At 37.6% G+C, this 21,313-nt stretch overlaps 2 protein-coding genes and 1 long non-coding RNA gene across 3 annotated transcripts; all 3 read right to left on the bottom strand.

Moving 5' to 3' along the window:
* Positions 1 to 274: 274 nt before the first annotated feature.
* Positions 275 to 14,234, bottom strand: LOC141842852 (uncharacterized). Its single transcript, XM_074730842.1, has 7 exons — positions 14,090 to 14,234; positions 11,604 to 11,767; positions 10,450 to 10,548; positions 10,228 to 10,356; positions 5,761 to 5,940; positions 413 to 529; positions 275 to 328 (listed from the first exon to the last, which is right to left on the bottom strand). Exons 1-7 carry the CDS (start codon positions 14,232 to 14,234, stop codon positions 275 to 277), a joined length of 888 nt encoding a protein of 295 aa, XP_074586943.1.
* LOC141843538 (uncharacterized) lies at positions 6,892 to 9,227 on the bottom strand. The gene is made up of 3 exons (XR_012603031.1): positions 8,892 to 9,227; positions 8,701 to 8,754; positions 6,892 to 8,241 (listed from the first exon to the last, which is right to left on the bottom strand). It is a non-coding gene; the product is annotated as an uncharacterized LOC141843538 (long non-coding RNA).
* Positions 14,235 to 15,692: 1,458 nt separating the features above from the next.
* LOC141842851 (uncharacterized) lies at positions 15,693 to 17,006 on the bottom strand. The gene is made up of 2 exons (XM_074730841.1): positions 16,675 to 17,006; positions 15,693 to 16,612 (listed from the first exon to the last, which is right to left on the bottom strand). Exons 1-2 carry the CDS (start codon positions 17,004 to 17,006, stop codon positions 15,715 to 15,717), a joined length of 1,230 nt encoding a protein of 409 aa, XP_074586942.1. The 3' UTR covers positions 15,693 to 15,714.
* Between the last annotated feature and the right edge of the window lie 4,307 nt (positions 17,007 to 21,313).

Genomic DNA, 21,313 nt, shown 5'->3' with positions numbered 1-21,313 from the left:
TCATGTTTATGTTTAGAATAGTTTCAAAATATATTCAAAAAGGGAAATTATTTTGAAAGGTTCTTCAAAATATTTTTAAAAAAGATTAAAAAGTTATGTGGTGATTTTCAAAGAAAGAGATATTTTAAAAATTAAGAGATTGCCATAAAATCTTGGAAAACATTTTTGAAACAAATTATGCCTTGGAAAATATTTTCTTCTTTGAAAATAATTTGAAAAATTAAATGTCTTTGTAAAAATCTTGAAAATATTTTGACAAAGTACGAAAGATATTTCAAGTTTTCGAAAAAATTATCAACATAGCACAGCATATTCGCAGCAAGGTTTCCTGCAAAAGAATCAAGGAATGTTCCATGAGTCGGACTAAATAAGTCGACATGCAGGTGGAAATGAAGAATCAATTTCCTCCTACTTGTGGGCCTTCTGGATCACTTAGAAGAACATCCCAGATATGGAGACACTCAGTAAGGTTGAACTCGCGCATCAATAGTAGTGAAATCCATCTAAAAGCATAGAACTGAGGATTTACCTGAGATAGATTTTCATCTGAAATCAGTAACTTGTCATGTAAAAGAGAATAATTATAAAATCTCAGCTACCATGCAAAGAAAGCTAGATATATAAAGTGATGTTAATCGTTTCAGAATACCGTACGCTAGCACATTTTGAAGCTCACTGCATTAATTGGGATTTGTGAAATTTCCTATGCTTCCTTCCATGACCAAGCATCGATCATTGACTCGAAAATCTTTTATGCAATGTTTCAGTGGCTAGCTTGAGTACAACCCTTTCATTGGTTTGTAGGCCTTTTCAAACCCACTGAACCATCCTTGTACACCCTCAATTCTTTCATTGGTGTGTAGGCCTTTTGAAAAAGGTCATCTTTGTCTACTACTAACTCAATGATTTACTCACTTCATCCAACTAAGAATAAGTTGGTTCTTTAAAATTAAAATATCCATGACATAATAGTTGAATTTCCCTCAACTACAGGTCCTCCAAAGTTGTAATAAGAAATTTATACCGGCATAAAAAACAGTGGCTGTTTCATGCTAAGAAATGTCCTAAATATGTAATGTCATCTCTAACCAGTAAGAAAGGACCACCCCCACCCCCAAAACACACACACACACGCACAAAAGCCCCTTCAATCACCTCCATCTAGATCTCTATGGCATGTGAGTCTGTCAATGGGCTATCAATTATGCCTACCAGCATGTCTACGATCACTAGCTATCTCAACCAACTACGACCAATCATCACCATCAGCCAACCTCGTCGGCAATCCCTGCAGTCATTCCTGTAGGCCATGGAATGAAATAAAAGGGAAGCGAAGAAAGGGGCAATATTTACTCATATCACAGCCATTTAAGGAAATACTCAATTTCCTCTATGAAATTTATTATTTTCTACAAAACAAACAATACATTTTCATGAATCCTTGTATTGTTTCTTCATCACTAAAGCTCTCAACAAAGAAATCAAAGGTAGTCGCTCTAAGTCATAAAAAGACAACAGTGGACTAACCCTAGCTACCAAAGCTAATCAATCTAGCAGCAACACATAAAGAGTGGCTTGTATGTTTGCTATGCGAGAACGGACTCAACATGGAGGGGGAGGGAGGGGAGAGGAGAGAAAGAAGTAATGTTTACTTAGTGAACAATTGGAGGGGAGGGAAAGGGAATAATAGTATGAGACCATTATATGCCTTTCTTCAACAAACATTGTTACGTTATAAGCTGATCGAGGTTTATTTATGGGTGATTAGGTGATTCAAGAGTTAAATGGTGCAATTAGGAGTACTTATGGCTGAACTTATCAGTGTTTCGATTGATTTTTATGCAAGGCAATTGAGCATTGTATCAACTGGAGATCATTTTGGGATTACTTTGGGCTCAAATCAGAAAGAGTTGGACAATGTCGTAATTAAATATATATAAGCTTGATTATCAGTGTTACCATAAACTCCGCCCATGGTGAATCAACTCCCTATAACAGGTCCCAAACCTGGAAAATCATGAGGGTCGTATTAAGTTGTCAGCCAACGTAAAACAGACAAATGTTATCTATGGGATCTATCAAACTATTATGTTAATGCTAGGTTGTTTTACAAAGCAAGAACACGTTGGATAAGGATAGACATTATAAGAATACTAATTATCTTAAATTTAAAACATGAAATGTCAAAATGCTCACCCTAAAGCAATAGGGTAGTAGATACGACGATTAAGAAAGAATTAATATTTTGCATTTACAAGAGACAAAATAGATAGGGAAGAAGGCAAGGATGATAAAGAATTCAAATTTTGAATTATGGTATACAAGAAAGAGTAAAATAAAAAAAAAAAAGGATAAACAATATTATAATAATTTGTCAAAGGACGAAGTAATAAGAGTAGTTAGGAAGAGAGATAGGATTATAACTCTCAAAATAGTGATGGCAAAAGAAACTATTAGTATAATCAACCATATATGCATCACAAGTATGATTAAATGGAAATAGTTTTAGGAAGACAGCTGAGATAGTATAAAAAAATTCTAATAATTGAGATAATTTTAATAAGAGGAGATCTAAATGGATATAAGTATGATTAAATGGAAATAGTTTTAGGAAGACAGCTGAGATAGTATAAAAAAATCCAATAATTGAGATAATTTTAATAGGAGGAGATCTCAATGGGTATATAGGAGAAAAATAGAGTGCATAGGGGCTATGATTTTGAAATAAGAAATTAAGAAGGAAAAACTATATTGAATTTCGCAATAGCATATAAATTTATAATAGCTAATACATTCTTTAAGAAAAGAGAAAAACACCTGTTACATTCAAAAGTGGAACATTAAGTCGTTAATTAACTTTTTTATGATTAGGAAGAGGAATAGAAAAATTTGCAAAAATTACAAGGTCATCCCTAATGAAATCTTAACTCCCCAACCACCTAACATAAGTTAACAGTGTTAAATATGTATCTTAAGCATAATATTAATAGAAGCAAAGCATGTATAACTTGTTGGACCAAGTGATTAAAGTTAAAGGATGAAAAGCAAAATATCTTAAAGAAAGGTAGAAGCACAAGTATTAGGAGAAATTCATGATGATTAGAATACAACATAAGATAAAATGACATTAAATTTGAAAACGATAAGCAAGAGCGTACTCAGTAAATCAAGAGAACAAACATCACCAAATAAAAAATCTTAGTAGTGGAGTAAGAAAGTGCAAAAGAAAGTAATGAAAAATGAATAGCCTACAAGTTACTATACACTTATAAGAACAAAGGCAACTTTAAAAAATATATAAAGGCTAAGAAAGCAATAAATGAAGCCAAGAATGAAGCTTATGAAAGCTTATATTGACAGCTTGATACAAAAAACGGGAAAAGGAACATCTATAAAATAGCTAAAGTGAGGCAGAGAATAATAAGAGATCTTACTAAAAAAAGATACATTATAAATGAATCCAATAGGATACTAATAAAGAATGAGGAAATAAAAGAACAATGGAAGAAGTATTTCCATTCATTCACCTTTCAATGAAAATTTAGATACCAACTTAAGAAATTTAATAGATCAGGAGAATAACAATTTAAATTTTTTATCAAAAATTCAAATTTAAAAAATAGAACAAATATTAAACGGGATGCAAAATAAAAAAGTGATGGACAGAATGATATTCCAATAAAGGTTATGAAGTGTCTAAGAAAATAATGTATTGAGTAGCTTACGAAGTTATTCAACCTAATATTGAAAACAAAGAAAATATTTGATCAATTGAGGGTAAGTAATCTAGTCCCCTGTATAAAAATACAAGAGATATACAAAATTATGCGAATTATAGAGGCATTAAGAAAATGGTTCATATTATGAAACTTTAAAAAACTGATAGAAAAAATATTAAGGAGGCCAAGTGACCAAAAATAATTTATATTCATGCTTGAAATGTCGACTATAAAAGTTATACATTTTCTCAAACAATTGATCAAAAGAACAAGAAAAGAAGCAAGACTTATTCACGATATTCATTGACCTAGAAAAGCTTTTGACAGGGTCCCAAGGAAAATTATGTGAAGAATTCTAGAAAAAAATATTAACATATCGCATATTGAAACAATTAAAGATATATATGAGGATGTAATAACAAGAGTAAAAATTCTAAGCAAATTAACCGAAATATTTTCTATAAAGATAGGATTACATCAAGGATCAACTTTAAATCTATATTTTTTACACTAATTATGAATGAACTCATTAGACACATCCAAGACCAGTTACCATGGTGCATATTGTTTGCAAATAACATTATTTTGGTCGATGAAATGCCTAAAGGAGTAAATGTTAATCTCAAATCTTAGAGGGAAATGTTGGAAGTAAAAGTTTTAGGCTTAATAGAGTAATGATGGAATATATGAAATTTAATTTAATAGTAGTAGACGTAGTAAGATAGTTGTTTAGATAAAAGATGACGAGTTACCTATAATTGAGCATTATGTATCTAGGAACATTTTTACAAAAGGGTAAAGAAGTTGATATAAATGTTTTATATAGGATACAAGTCAAATAGTTGAAATGAAGGAGGATGTCAGTTGTTCTTTATTATGGTAAGGTACCTTTAAAGGGTAATTTTATAAAACAATTAGACCTTATATATTATATAGAAATGTTGGATTATGAATCGAGCACACGAGCAGAAGATGAAAACCGCAGAGATGATGTTAAGGTGATGTGCAGACATAGAGAATGACCAAGATAAAAAATGACTACATTAAAGAGAAAGTCGAGGTTGCATATATTGAGAGAAAACTTCAAGGGACACATTTAAAATGATATGAACATGTACTTAGGCAACGAATAAATATTCCAATTAAACAATATAAGATTATGATAAATACACACATTAATCGAGAAAGAGGAAGACCGAGGAAGACTTAGTTAAAAAAAATAGAATAAAATTCATTAAATATAGATGAGGGTATAGAATCCAACTCTACTGAGTGATAAAGGCTTAGTTGTTGTATTAATGTTACTCTAACCGTCTTCACTACATGATTGATAGTAGTAGTTGCATTGTTAAATATATTTTTCATCCATAATCATGACCATCTTGACTAAATCCTAATTCCCAACAAATGATTCTCCATAAATATTTTGTTCTTATTTGGCTAGTGAATCCATCTGAAAAGATAAAAACTAAAAGGCTTATCAACCCTAAAAGTATTCATTTTTCTTCCAATAGTCTCGATACAACTGATTATGTTAACTCTGTTTCTTTCATTATCCAATACAAATATTTAACACTTCTCTTTGTAGGGGAGAAAATCCAAGTTAATTGCTCGGGACTCAATCAAAGGCTTAATTTAATAAAATCCGCTGGATGTCTTTACTCCACATATTTTTCAATTGATTATCATAATAATAAGCATAATGTATACTTAATTTTAGAGAAACTGAAACAGTTCCAAATTCAATTTGTAGCAAGACAAAATGTACTAGATGAGGATAAACAACATTGAAGGGGGCATATTTATTGAGTGTAAAAGCAGCTAGACTATGCAGGTAACAATCATTATTTTCAAGTTACTATGCTAGCCTCTACAGTTTGTTGGTCACTGCATAACTTGGTAGAATAAAAACAGTTCATATTCCAAACTACAGAACTAAAGTTTGGCCAAATGCAGAATAGAGAAGTGGAAAGCAAAGCATGTAAATAACAATACCCAATAGATACTATCGACAATCTTAGAAAACTTCAAAATATGTTACTTTTGTTGTGACTTCCAAATGTCTCCAAAGCTCTTCATCGTGTCTTTTCAGAAGCTGCGATAATTTCTCAATTTTAGACTGGATGCCAACAACACTTTTGTCGAGTTGTTTGCAGAAGTTATCCCTGAAAATACTGAGTAGTTCGGCAAAACAGAAAAATGTGCCTGCCTCTGCAAAGGTCTGCATACATCATGATTATATATATTATTCAGACGTGTCTCGAAATAATGGTCAAATAAAAAAGAAGACAAAAAAACATATTCTCACAAGTCAGAATTAAGTTGGAAGGTAGAGGTATCAATATCACAATTAAACAGTCAATATCTAAGTATTAGTTATATTGGACCAATAAAATCAATATAGACAGGAAAAATAGAAAAAAAAAATTTAAAAATTGAAATTATTTCACATAGAACATCGGTGGAATGTTTTGTAATACCTCATTTTATTTGGTGGAATGTTTTGTAATACACAGTCTTTTAGATTGCTACTTCAAAATCCACGATCCTTAATAATTTACTAATGAACAATCGATTAATATTCTCTTTCTGAAAAATTTTCGGAGAAAAAGAATGGTATGAATAATAAGATAGTAGTAAGACACTACTGTATCTTGAAATGCAAGTAATAAAGAAATACCGACAATGAAAAGATGGAGTTTTATTATTGATTATCAGAGAGCCTCTCAATATGTTAGCAATAATACTTGCACAGAACAGCACGGCAGATGAACAAGATGGATCGAGGAGAATTGTTATTATGAGCCTCAAATCCTGAGGCTCTTTTATAGCTTTTATCTGGTAGATTGAACACCTTATTCAGTCGACTAAACTCAATCAGATCTCGTCATATCCTTACTTGATTTTAAGGCTTTCCAATCGACTTAACGTCCAATTAGTGGATTGAATCTGTCAAGTCCCGAGAGGCCGTCCGAAAAATTTCGACAACATCTCCCCTGTAACAATGACTTTTCCCTGAATACATATATACAAATAGGCCAACACGGCCACAATAAGGACTACACATCCTTCAACACACAACACAGATAAGATATAAGGCCTACACGGCCACAACCACTGATCTAACACATGTAACTAAATCTAGAATGTAAAAACGTCGAATCCACACAAGTATAAGTTATAAAATCTTCACAACGGAAAATATAACCAATCCAAAAACATATATCCACGACAGAAACATAGCAAGTACAAATATAAACCACATCACAACGAGTATAAGTCTAAAACTCCAAGACTACCAGAAAATAGACCACCAAACCACAAAATTACAACCGTACTAGAAACCGTACAACTCAGACGATAAAAATGTCCTCTGATGTGAGATGGATTAGTCAGCCAACTCTCCAAGCTCCAAGTACTTCCCACCTATCTGCTACCTGGGGAGGAAACAAAGAAATCCCCAAGGTCTGGGTAGTGACCATCAGATGCTCAGTAGGTACAGAATAGAAGTGCATGTACATGTAAATCAAAAGGAATAACAAGAGTGCACAGACTAAAAGGAAACATGTATACGGGAAGGTAAATAAGTACTCAACAAATAAACAAGAATCAACTGAAGCAATAAAGAAGAAATAAGACTGAGCAACAGGTATAGAACTCATATGCATGTAATCATGTATGAAATATCACGCAGTGCAGCAATCATAGCAAACAAGTGCAACAATTATAAGCGTATGAATAAAAGAAACTATATAATATCCTACCAACAAATGCATGCAAATAAGCAGCAAGCATAGCAATCAAATGCAAGTCACTGTCTACGGGTCATCCCCAGTCACCCTCCTAGAGCAGTGAAGCTGAGGCACACAACAAGACATACTGCGTAGGCTCCAACAACAATCCATCACTAATCTAGTGGGGAGCAAGCAGTGTAGCAGGAGGGCAATATAGCCAGTCCTGGTCGCACCCAACATAGTGCAACATATGCTCTCGCCCCTGTCTCACCATAACACGGTGTCGGGTAAGAGCCAACAAAAACAGCCAACAATGTTGTCATCAACACTTACAACTAGTATGTGGATGGTATGATGATCATCCCAACATGTAATAACTACGATAAATCAGCATGTTCAACAGGAATCAAGATGAATCAATACAGGTCAATAATACAAAATGGAAAACTGTACTATCAATGGATCAAAGGTCAACTGGTATATATATCAATCAACGAACAACATGGTATCAACTAGGTAATTAACTAAATAACAAAAGTGACAACAGAATAGTATCAGATCATATCAAGGTCAACTGACAAGTGTCAAGCAACATGTGAAACAACAAGATAATAACACAAGCAACATGAATAACAAATGAGTAGATAATCAACAGTAGATCATGCACTAGGATTTGGAGCCTGTAGTGACCAAGTATAGGGTACCCATCTGAATCCGACGAAAGTAAAATAAGAACCCCTCAGAAAATATCACACTCCGTGTATAATAGAACCAATCCAATCAAGGTCCTGCAATAAACAATAATACAATACTTACTACGATGATACTGTATTAAATTTACAATAATTAACTCTATAATATAATCCAATAAATCCCCTTATTAACATTCATTCCAAATCAATTCGCCTTTAACACCCCATTAGACTAGTCAATATAATCTAGAATCCATACTTAACCCATGTTCGGTTACCATCAGATCAAATCAAGAACCCAAACCAAGAGCAATACTATGGAACAAATCCTACAAGTCTCGGTTCCAAGGATTTTACCATAGATTACAATTTAGAAAATTTCATAACATGATCCAACCTATTCTTCATGAACAGATTGATAAAATAGTTACCCTCTGATCAGAACTTAACCGGATAACATCACACCGATCCCTAAATCTCATTCTTACCGAAACCAACAGAGAACTTCAAGAACAGAGCAACGAGATCCTACAAGAATTGGTTTCAAAGGCTTACCTCAGATCTATGCCTTAGTTTAGCCTCCAATTCCACTTGATCCAATCTCGCCACCTAGCCGATCAAGAACAACTCACACCAATGAGCTATGGAAGACAAATCAATCTTCAAATCCAAAGGGATTCAAGCTATTCACAAAATCCAACTCAAAAACCAACCACACCCTGAAACCTAAATCAAAAATTCCTTACCGATCTTCCTCTTCTTCGGTTCTTCACTTGCTTGCAACCGATGCTTGCTCGGGCAGGGAGGTGGCACACGACGGTCGATAGTGCCAGTGGCTCCTTCGCGCGGAGGACCAGTAGAACAACGCAAGATGCTCGGACGAAGCGGAGAGTGGTGTCGGAAAACAGCTGGCTGACTGCACTCGCGGCGGTGCTGCTACACTCGGCGGACACCACGAATTTGGGAGGCGACGGCGGTGCGGTGAAGTTGGCTCCAAGCGGCGCCGGTGGCGTCAAGTAGAGGAATCTCGCAGGTGAAGGGCGGCGGCGATGAAGGCGCGGCAGGGGATCGGGGAAGAAGGAGACACGGGTCGGGCAGGGTTTTGCGATTCCGAGTAACAGTGATTTTAAACCGAGATTAGGGTCGACGCAATTTAACTAGGCTAAATCGGTCATTAAACCTAGGGTTTAATGGAGTGTTTGAACCGATACTGTAGCAAATCGAATTCAAACTTGATTCGCTGACCAAACGAACTCCGATTTGACCCAAACTAATTTTGTTAGATTCGTCTTTGCGAGACGAATCTTTTCATCTCTTTTATTTATTTATATATATATTTTAACCCATTAAGGATTTATCTTAATTAGCCCCTCAAATAGCTTCCTTAAACTTCACTAAATAATTGTAATTTATTTACAATTAACCCTTAAATTTTGGTATTTTACATTCTGCCCCACTAACAAAAATTTAGTCCCCAAATTTATTATCTTCATACTATGGTACAGAAATACCATAATAATTAAATCATACCTCAAACAAACAGATGAGGGTATCGAGCCCGGATAGTGTCCTCCAGCTCCCAAGTATGCTGACATCCGACTTTGACAAGTCGGATGATTTTGTTCTGCAACTGTCGCTTTTTTCGATCAAGAATCTGCACCAAAATCTCCTCATATGATGCATCTGGTTGGAGAGAAATAGGCACTTCCCTCAGAATATGTGAAGGATGAGGTACGTATTTCCGCAATATAGATACATGAAATACACTATGGACACCCGCAAGTGTCGAAGGCAATGTCAGGCGATATGCAACCTCGCGAATCCGCTCCAATATCTCGAACGATCTAATATACCGTGGAACTAGCTTCCCTCTCAAGCCAAACCTCTTCTAGCATATCAGAGACGCATATTAGAGACAGTTGAATTTTGTCCAAGTGCAAAATGAACTATCATCGGTATCAAATTAAAAATTAAACAATAATAGCATGGTGTAAGCGATTGAGACCATAATGTTACAGAAAGTTACAATGACAAGTGAAATAATTAACATAATTTGTCTTAGTATATTAACATTGTCCTTACCGCATTAGTGCCATCTGGATCATTCCTGAAGACATAGAAGAGAGGTGCCACAACTTCGTTCATTCCTTGTACATATTTTATACTAGGATTCAGTTTTGCGAATATAATAAGTATACGCCTTAAAGCTTCCTGAAAAAAAAAACAAAAAAAATGAGTAAGAAACTAAAGTTGATGCATCAAATTTATTGCAAAAAATGAGTGGTGTGTTTGGCACTTGTTCACCTGATTAGTCTTTGCAATAGAAGAGTCTCCACAAAAAAATTCCATCTCTGGATGAGTACGTTTTACATCTCGATCAATCTGTTCCAGAATCTCAGCCTCCTAAGTAGTTTAGATAGTTAAAATAATTCATTTATGTAATGCTAAGCAGCGAAGGTGTTCCGGGGATAATTCAAGGGGCGCACCATGGTCAGACTCGAGTCCAAGTCTGGTCCCACCACACAGGTTCAACTCGCTGAGTCTACGAACTTGATCGGCCAAGTCACCCTCTACCTCCGAGTAGTTCAGGCACGCACCCACGAAGTATATCCATTCGGCGGGAGCCTCGCCGAATCCCTCTATTTGACGGGAGCCTCGCCGAATCCCTCCATTCGGCAACTGCCTTGCCGAATCCCTCCATTTGGCAACTGCCTTGCCGAATCCCTACAGTCCGCCACCCACGCGCCGAATCCCTACAGTCGGCCACCCACGCGCCGAATCCCTCTATTCGGCAACTGCCTTGCCGAATCCCTCCATTCGGCAACTGCCTTGCCGAATCCCTCCATTCGGCAATTGCCTTGCCGAATCGCCCATTCGGCAACGGCCTTGCCGAATCGCCCATGCGGCTATCTACTAGCCAAATCGCCCATGCGGCTATCTATTAGCTGAATCCTCCCTTCGGCTAACTACTGGTCGAATCCTTCCATTCGGCCATCCACGCGCCAAATCCTTCCCTTCGGTCATCCGCTTGTCGAATCGCCGAAGCGGTCATGAACATCACTCGAACATTGGAAGCCCCACCTCGCGTGATTAGCAGCCTACTGGATGGACCCAATGACCTACCGTGCCCTGGTACGTCCCATCACCTCTGACACGCCCACACCCCCAATAGTTAATGTCATCTCTCTACGGCCTGCACGAATAGTGACAACATAGCACTTTACCGGCGATGGGACGGGGAACTCGATTGTTCCTGCCACCTCATTAACCGTGATGAGACATGACAGGTATGCACGCTCATCTCTCCTTAAATAGACCACTCTGCTCCGTAGGTATTCTCCCTGGCTCTCTCGCATTCTCTCAACTCTTACTCTCTTCTACTGTTCATCTTCTTCCTCCCACGGTCCTTGACTTGAGCGTCGGAGTGGTCGCGCCGGGGCACCCCCTGACCTTCCTACTGACGTTCCCTGTGTTCGCAGGTTGTTCTGGAAGCTTCTGCTGATCCTCATCGGCTCCGGCGAAGTCTCAGGCGACTTTGAAGATCTCATCGCCCTCAGCTCCACCCACTGTTTAACGCTTACAGCAAAGGGAGTCCGATGACGTGTCCAGAGGCAGTTCTCAACTGGAATAGAAGAAAATAATGAATGTAATTGCAGAAAGATATAAACAGGAGCGCAGATAATAACCAAAATAAGAGGATATGACTCATGGAGATTCAAGTTTCCTCTTATCAATATTCTGTTACTCTTTGGTTACAGATATTGATTAGGACTTGTGAATTTTACACTCACTTTGTAGATCCATTATGTGGTTTTACATTGACATGACTTGCCGCCGAATATTCCTGCATAGCAGAGTGTCATGGGAAAACACAAGTGCAATGTGCAGCAAAAAATCCCTGATGGCACACTAAACTCTGCTATCTCTTGAGTGGCCTAACTATAAGTCGTCTTCTCTTAATTTAGTACATGCAAAGGCAAACAACCACAAAAATAACCCTGATTTATGTGTCCCTTATGTTTTTTAAATTGCATCCATCAGCTGAAAGACTGGTTGATTCTCAGCCACGCAGTTGACCAATCAAACTACTTTAGTCAGTCATTATAATACATTACCATATTAATACAACAAACCCTTCTTACTACAGCAGCTGTCATTTACTCTGCCACTACTGCCATTTTGTTTTCACAACTTTTCATCCCCAAATGTTTTCTCTGTTCCTTTTTGTATGCTTTTCCACTCCAGCAAATTTCTCTCATCGGTAGCTTTGTTTCCTCTACCTTCTTTTCTATCAGGCTCCATGACTCTCAACCCCTTTATTTTTGTTAGAGGTATTAGAATAGTGGGTTTGGTCTCATATTAGTAGTTATACGTTTAGGGGGGATTTTATCATGAATCTACATCTACCTATGTAGTTATTATGTGACCATCATAAGATGATCCAATATTTCTGTCCTAAATTCTACATTTTATCACAGCCCCTTTCTAGGTTTAAGGTTTTTACAAAGACAATCCTCCTCCACAGGAAGTTCTTGACCTCCCCATCAAGGTCTTCTCCCTACCTCCTCTCTATTCTTCGTGGGGCTCAAAAAAATTTCACCCTGAATCTGACACTCATTGCCCACATGACCTGCACCATGTGATGCCTTTGCATAACTTGTGCTCCTCTAGATATATACTTCATCACTCAAGAAACACGTGCCCACTGCTCACACAACCCCTCCCCTAGTGTGCCAAGGCAGAGCCTTTCACGTTATTTGCAACCTGGCCACCATCAATGCCTCCACAACAACAAATATGGCTCATCCATTAATGAGTTCATGCTCATGCCACGACTCCAGCTGAGCCCAATCTTTCAGAGAAAATTGTCCTCCTCCCGTTTTGTTTTGCAAGCAACATGGCCCTCCTAAGCTATACAAGCCAAGCGCTATTATGATTGTTGTTGACAACCATATGTAAGCTTCCACTACTAGCTCAAGAGAAATGTCACTAGCAATTTGGACAATTTCACGGTCAAAATGCACATTAGACTTACATTAATCTCTTTCCATGTCATGAGAATACACTACTTCATGTTATCACTCAGTAGCTAGGTCTGCAATCGATAACTATATATCCAATACCAACACTAGGTCATTGAAACCTTAGGCTCCAGCACAAATTCGTGCCTCTGAACATCTTCTCCAAATTTATAGGTGAAGTTCCAATTTTTCAAAATCCTTTATTACATGAGCTGCTGCTTCATGTGCATTCCACGCCCTCTTTCACAATCCTTCTTGTAGAGTACTAGCTACCCTAATCCTGCTCCTTCCAACACCAAAGCTCACACATAACTGTTGCACCTGCCAATGGTATCCTCCTCTCCCGGCCCTTTGAAGATCTAAATTTGCAATGCCAGAACCATGCTGAGGGGAGCACTGATACCCCTAGCCTATGCTCATTACTCAAACACCTACCTCAGCTCACTGTAAGGACCTTTTAAGGTTGTTAGCACCACTACAAGCAACCTCTATCCGACACCAACAATTTGACGTATTATTTTGTGTTCCTGCTGCTTGGTATTTTTAATCCTCTCGTATATTTAAAGTCGTGTTTATATTATATTTCATAAGAAAGGATTTATTTTAAGCTTCATTTCAAATGCTTTCTAATTCATTGTATTATGTCTAAAATATTAATGTATCTTTTTTTGTAGGCGTCAAAGGAGGGCTCAAATGCATAAAACAGAAGACAACACGGCTTGGCCATGTCCCTAGTTGGAACCCAATCAAACGCACACCTCAGTGGCCAACACGACCTGGCTGTGCCCCTGGCATGGCTGTGGCACGTGGTGGCTGGTTCACTTGAAGAGAGGCTGATTCATCCTTGGAAAAAAGAGCAGCCATTAGGAATCATCTTCTTCCATCAAGAGCATGCATCATCTGCTCCACCACATGCCATCCACAGAGAAGGAGAGACGAAAAGGGATTCCCTCCATCATCTCCTCCATTCCGTTTCACCACCCGATCCATCTCCATCTCTATATCTCTGGCAACCATCTCCATCCATCGAAGAGAAGAATGAAAGGGGATTCCCTCCATCATCTCCATCTCCGATGGTCACCTCCATCATCCAACCTCACGAAGAGCAACAAGGATTCCCTCCCTCATCGACAGGGGCGGATCCAGAAATAATTTTTGGCGAGGGCTAATAAATTTTTTTTACAATGTACAGTATAGAGGAATCAATAATTTTTTTAAAAAAAGTAAATGTGCGGGAGGAAAAGATCCTGATCCGAAAATCCAAAAATACATATCACTCAAAATGCAGATCACTCAAAATGCAGATCACTTAGCCAACTATCTCTTATCCTCTCCTAATATCAAAACGGACAGAATCTCCCCAGTAAATTGGGGGTATAAGAGGTATACATAATGTCCCTGTCCAAATACACATCAAAACCCTTAGACATAGGGCTGATAAACCATCAATTTATATCAGAAATATAATAAAAAAACACATACACAGCTTACAAAGTCAAAAACATCATAACAGCAAATCAAACCACTAAAAAGGAATCCACATACCCAATATGTTGTGTAATTCCTTATTTCCGTTCTAGAATAGGTTAAGCGGCTACATATTGTGACCTAAACAAACACTTTTAAAACCATATGAAGTGCAAAAGAAAATATGGAGCCAAGTAGCCAACATATAAAATCTTAAAAGGCATACCTCTTTTAGTGAATTAATGTAGCTTCATTTCACATATTCTTCACCTTCACAAGGTATCAAAACTTCTCCTGGATATCCTCTAAAATGGACCTGTGAATATAATACACCATTTACATCTTATAGCAAAAGCAATCATACACAGAATAACAAAAGCAACCATATACAGAATAGCAAAAGCAACCATATACAGAATAGCAAAAGAACATACCAAGACAGCATATTAGTATTGGGTGTGGTCTATGGACCTTGTGGTATTCGGATAAGAAAGAGGAGGCAATTGCATCCTGCGACTTTTCATCTTTTGAAAACGTTGCAATATTTGCTCATTTTCAATTGTTGAAAAGATATCCTTCTCGATGTATACGACTAGACTGTCATTCATCCACTCGTCTCCCATTCTATTGCGTAAATCAATCTTTATCGTCTTCATTGCAGAAAATATTCTTTCAACGGAAGCAGTCGCAACTGGTAGAACTAATGTCATCTCAATCAGACGATAAACCAATGGATAAGTTTGATTTTTTAGAGTTTCAACCATTTTCTGAGCAAGACTTCCCAAATCTTTAATTTCAGAAAAATTTGAATCTCGTCGTATATTATGAATGAAATTCTGAAGTTGTTGTTCAATAACTATACAATCATTAGTTGAGAAATCCTCAGGATATAAATCACAAAGTCGAACTAGTTTCTGAACATTGAATTCAGAAAAAGAATTTCTTGGATGAAGACATGTCATACACCTAAGCAATTCTATGCCAACTTCGGAAAAGCGAGTATTCATCTCTTGTATAACTGAATCAACAACCTAACATTATAATTTGCAACAATAATAATTAATCAGTAAAGAAAATCTTATTAGCGAATATAATAATGTAAAATTTTTAGAAATAATACCTGATAGAAAATCTCCACACGATAATAATGCAAATTGGTGATAATTTGCTTTCTGCGCCTGCTACGACCACCAATCAAACAATTATCATTCATATCCAACACTGGGATCTCATTCAACTCACAAAATGTATTGACTTTATCCATAATTGTAGACCATCCTTCTTCCCTAAATATTTGATATTGATCTTTCACACTTTCAATTAAACTTATGGCTTGGACAATATTTTGATCTTTTTGTTGCAAGACAAGTGACAATTCATGTGTCATTCCCAATATCATCTTCATCAAGTGCAATATGAAAACAAACTCATAATTCTCCATTTTCTGAATCAAACTTTTGGCAACCCCTCTACTATCAAAAGAACTAGAATCATCACAAATATTCTCCATAACTTGTATCACTGAAGGCCACATAGATAATAGACGAACCAATGTCAAATAGTGAGATCCCCAACGAGTATCTCCTGGCCTTGCTAAATTAGTTTCTTGATTTTCACCACTGCCAGTACTAATCTCTCCACCCTCTAACATTGCAACAATTCTATCATGTTCAATTTGCCTAAGTTGATCTCTCCTTTTACATGATGCTCCAGTCGTATTCACAATCATAGAGACATAGTTAAAAAAATCACTCACATTGATATTACTCTTGACAACAGCAACAATAACTAATTGCAATTGGTGAGAAAAACAATGAATATATCTTGCATATGGATTTTCTTGCAAAATGAGAGATTTCAACCCATTGAATTCACCCCGCATATTTGAAGCTCCATCATATCCTTGACCTCTTAACCTGGATAATGATAATCCATGTTTCACAAATAAAGCATCAATAGCATCCTTCAAAGAACGAGAACTAGTGTCAGATACATGTACAATTGCAAGGAATCGCTCAATCACTTGTCCTCTTTTATTCACACATATCTCAAAACAACTCCCATTTGCTCCTTCACTGAAATGTCTCGAGACTCATCAACCATTAAGGAGAAAATATTATTTCCAATATCTTCAATTATGGAAACTGTGATCTCAGAGGCACAAGCGTGTGTAAGATCTTTTTGAATTGCTGGAGAAATCATTTGATTGTTTCCAGGAGCATTTTGATTAATACCCTTGGAAACTTCTTCATTTCGTTGACTGTACCATTGAAGCAATTTAAGAAAGTTTCCTCTATTTAAAGAACTACTTGACTCATCATGTCCACGGAAAGATAGCCCTTGCTTCAAAAGAAATCGCGTAACATCTAACATTGCTGTTAAACGGGTACGATAAGAAACCTTCATATCTCGCCCATGTGCTCGTAATATATTTGAAATACCATGTCTTTGATCTTGAAAAGATTCAAACTGTATTCTAGCATGATTATGACAACTATCCACAACACCAATATGCAAATTAAATCTTTCTAATGCATTTTTCCAATTCATGAATCCTGTTTTTATAAAGACATCCTCTTTATATCGACCTCCTTTATTTGTTAATTTAAAAAGATAACACCATAAGCAAAATGCTGCATCTTTTGATATGCTATATTCTAACCATGTATATATTTTATGCCAACTTTCTTGGAAACTTCTTTCTTGATTACCAAAAGTTCTTTTTGGATACACATGCCCAATTGGTTGACAAGGGCCCCTAGTTAAGTACTCTCTTCGGACTTGATCTCGAATAGAAATATCAAATTCTTCAATTGGCTTTCGTAATCCTGGATCACTAACAATATCATTTAAATCTAATTCGACATGAGATTGATTTTCCACAGCTTCACTAATATTAGGATCATTGGAAGAATCCTCGTTACGAAAACGTTTAGGTTTAAAAAACCTCTCCATAATCTATATAAAGAAATAATTAAGATGAAAGTAAGATTAGGTATTACTTTAATTGAAATCAACCTAATCTGAATCAATCAGTATTAAATTAAATCCCTCCTTATCAAGCTCAATGGCGCCGATGTCGGACGGAGGAGGATTGAGGAACCGCGAGGAAGGGAGGAGCGGCGGTGTCGGCGGCTGGTGAGGAAGACGGCGCGAGGAAAGCAAAAGAGAGGCGGCGGCGGCGGCGGGCGAAGATGAGGAGGAAGGAAACAGAGGTCGGCGAAGATCGCGGTTGAGGATGAGGAATACTGGAATAGGTTTCGGCGTTATAGGGTTTCTTAACGGGTTGTATCCATTAAACCATATAACCCAATATTCTTACCCGGTATTTTAATCGCCTACAGGCAACATGGGCGAGCGCTCCGCTTGACGAAGACGACGACGAGCACTCCAGCGGGGCGCTGTGCTCAGCCGCCACCGGCGCCACGAGGCGACGTTGGTGAAAACGCTAGTCACCGATCGCCTATCCCTGCTGCTCCAGACCTCCAGCCCCCTCCAGCCGGACCAGCCCCCTCCAGCCCTCTCCAGCCCCCTCCAGCCCTCGCCGGCGTTGGTGAAAATGCTGGTCGCGGCTGAGCCACGAGGCGACACTAGCGATCCTGGCGAGGGCTTCAGCCCCCTCCAGCCCTCGCCTGGATCCGCCCCTGCTCATCGAATGTCATCACCATCGCAACCTTCATCCACGGAGGAGAAGAGACGAAGGGGATTCCCATCGTCATCTCTATTCTTTGTCCACCTCATCTCCACCGCTGACGAGACATCTTCACTGGAGCTTTGGGATTCCTAGCTCTGTGTACGACTCCACTACGAGCTCTTGGAATTGCTGCACTTGTTTCACATCATCCACTTGTAGAGGAAAGGAAGGCGTGGGATTCCCTACTTTTCATCCGCAAGCATGGTTCTGCATCATCCACGTACCCCGATCGAAGAGAGAGCTCCATTATCTTTAGTGCTTAGCTTCATTTGTGCTTGCAACGTGTTTGGTTTAAATTTTTTTCACGCTCTTACATTACTTTCAATTCTGTTAATGCATTTCAATTCATTTAAATTCCTACAATATTTTATTTCATTTGAATGTTAGTAATGTTTGTTCTTCATGTGGATTGCAAGTAGGTTAGATTAGAATAGCATATCCTACTTTATGTTTCCGTCCCTTTGCAATCGTAGTTTAGCTAGGTTAGATTAGATTAGAATGTTTTTCATTTATTAGTCTTAGCATCAAATCCAACAACAACCCCCCATTTATAATATAAAAAAACTCAAACACACATTTACAAATAACTGAATCTTAAGATTATCATTCCCGCTGCATTCCTTGAGAAACGATCTGGATCAACCCTAAACTGCACTAGATAGGGGGTTTGTAATTTGAATTGTAACTGTAGTATGTCATACGATTGTCATCAATTTTGACGTTGTTGTCGGGGAGTATTATCGGTGCTTAATAATCTTAGAATTGTTCTTTGTTTTTCTATTCGGCAAAATTTTTAGTATCTTCAATTGCCCTCAAACTTTGCAGGTTGAAGAAATTAGATGTGTGGATCAATATTCACCGCTTCTCCATGAATAACAGCTTATTTTGACCAAATTCCAATGTTTCAACCACCTTTTCAATTTTTCAAAATTTTTCATTTTATTTTTCAGTTGTATTTTCACTTACTTTTACTCCTGTGGTGGTCTCAAAAATTTTAAAATTGTTAAGGTGCCTTAAGTCTCTTATATCCATATGTTTTGTCTTGTGTGTTTCCTGTGTCTTTTGATCTTGTTTTCTTTCAGTGTTTCAATGTAAGATTAGAAACTTTCTTTTGTAAGCAAACATGGATGCTTATTTTCAGCAATTTGACGGCATTAATGAGACCTATGATTCGGGTATTACGCAACATAGAATGGAGATGCAAGAAATGGGAACCTATGGTATTTGTGTCAGTCCATTCCATCCAACTAATGTATGCCACATCCTGCAACAAGATGATGTTTTCCCCTCGGAACCTCAATACTATCAACCCCAACAACAAGATATGTAGACCCATTGTACAATACTTATAATCTGAGTTAGAGCGATGATTCAAATTTCAAGTATGGAAACACACAATGGATTCCTGAGCAACCCCAGTACTACCAATCCCAACAACAAAATGTATATGATCCATTTGTTAGTACCTATATTCCTGATTGAAGAAATCATCCAACTGAGTACTATCAACCCCAACAGACTCTTGAGCAACCTGAGTATTACCAACACCAACAAGACATGTACGATTCAGTTGGCAATACTTGTATTCATGGTTGGGGAGATTATACAAATCTTATGTATGGAGACGCACAACATGTACGATCCAATTGATGCATCATTACAAAATTGTCAGATACATGTAGACCCAATTACGTCATCCATCAGCCAACTACAAGCACAAAACTCCAGTCAGTTTCTCTCAGAAACCATTTCTAATGGTATCGATGTGCTTGAGGAAATGGATTGTGGAGTTTGTGATAATCTTGTCTCTGATTCTGCTGCTCTACATGACTTCTCTAATTCTGTGTTGTGATGATGAGGATGATGCATGCAAATTTCTGATGAAGTTGCTAATGTTGCATGCAAAACTTTTGATGAAACAATTGATGTTGTAGAGATGGATGATGATGTTGGTGAATTGCCAACTGAGCCTGTCTGTGATCTTGTTATAGATGAAAGTACAGAGAATTGTGCAGCAGAGGCAATGCCCACAAAATTACTTCCTTCAGCTGTGCAGCCACCTAAACTAGAACTACAACTCTTTCCTGATCACTTGAGGTGTGCACATTGAGGAGAATGAACAATTGTCGACTATCATTGACCAGAATCCTCAATCTGACCGGGAGAAGAAATTGTTGTGTTGTGAGGCAGCACGAAAAAGCTATTGGATGGGTACTTGCAGACGTACTTAGGGTAGCAAGCAAAATGATGAATTAATTCCCACATGGGTGTAGAATAACTAGAAACCCCTGGACTAGACATTCATATTGGATATGATGTGTGACACCTCCTACTATGCAATAGGAGTGGTTATTTCTTCAAGGATTGGGATAGTACTTCGCATCATCTATTATGTCTCAGCTCCAAGATTCATGTTGAATGAGGCCCTAACTTCCACTGCAATAATCAAGCCCCCAAAGTGGATTCTTAAATTAAACCATCTTCAACCGCCAGGCACTAAGAAAAAAATAATGGAGGGAGTGGTCTTGACCTCATCTCGAACCATCCCACTCTTGGAATGGATACTCTAATTAAACCGCCTCCAACCTCCCGAAAGAACTTTCAAAGAGAAAATAATGAAAGGAACAGTGTTTACTTCAATCGCAATTATTCCACCTCTGGAGTGTATGCTACAACTGAACCATCTCCAATCACTTTCAAGGGGACAATGATGGAGGAAGTGGCCACATGAAGAAGATGCTCACCACGACTCATATCATTCCACTCCCGACCTGGCTACTACTATTGAATAGCCTTCAACCGCCAAGAACAAAGGGGAGTCCGTTCTTTTCCTTTCTATTTTTTATTTTTTTTTCTTTTTGTTTGTGTTTGTTTTGCTTTGTTTAATTTGTTTTCCAACCATGCAGTTTGTTTGGTCTTGTTTGTATCTCCCTACATGTTCCCTCATAATACTTTGAGAATCGTAACAACTTTTTAAGTTTGACCA

The sequence above is a fragment of the Curcuma longa genome, chromosome 12, assembly GCF_044706935.1.
Source record: "Curcuma longa cultivar G26 ecotype Majalengka, Jawa Barat chromosome 12, ITB_CL_G26_1.1, whole genome shotgun sequence".
Taxonomy (NCBI): Eukaryota; Viridiplantae; Streptophyta; class Magnoliopsida; order Zingiberales; family Zingiberaceae; genus Curcuma; species Curcuma longa.
The sequence above is the reverse complement of the archived record's forward strand: the minus strand, read 5'-3'. Positions and strand labels throughout refer to the sequence as shown.

Coding starts and splice junctions, on each gene's coding strand:
- LOC141842852 (XM_074730842.1), bottom strand. CDS start 14,234: ATGGAGATGATGGAGGGAATCCCCTTTCATTCTTCTCTTCGATGGATG. Junction 11,768..14,089: donor CTTTTCGTCTCTCCTTCTCT/GTGGATGGCATG, acceptor CTTCTATTCCAG/TTGAGAACTGCCTCTGGACA. Junction 530..5,760: donor ATTTGGAAGTCACAACAAAA/GTAACATATTTT, acceptor AATCTATCTCAG/GTAAATCCTCAGTTCTATGC.
- LOC141842851 (XM_074730841.1), bottom strand. CDS start 17,006: ATGTTAGATGTTACGCGATTTCTTTTGAAGCAAGGGCTATCTTTCCGT. Junction 16,613..16,674: donor GGAGTTGTTTTGAGATATGT/GTGAATAAAAGA, acceptor ATCTGACACTAG/TTCTCGTTCTTTGAAGGATG.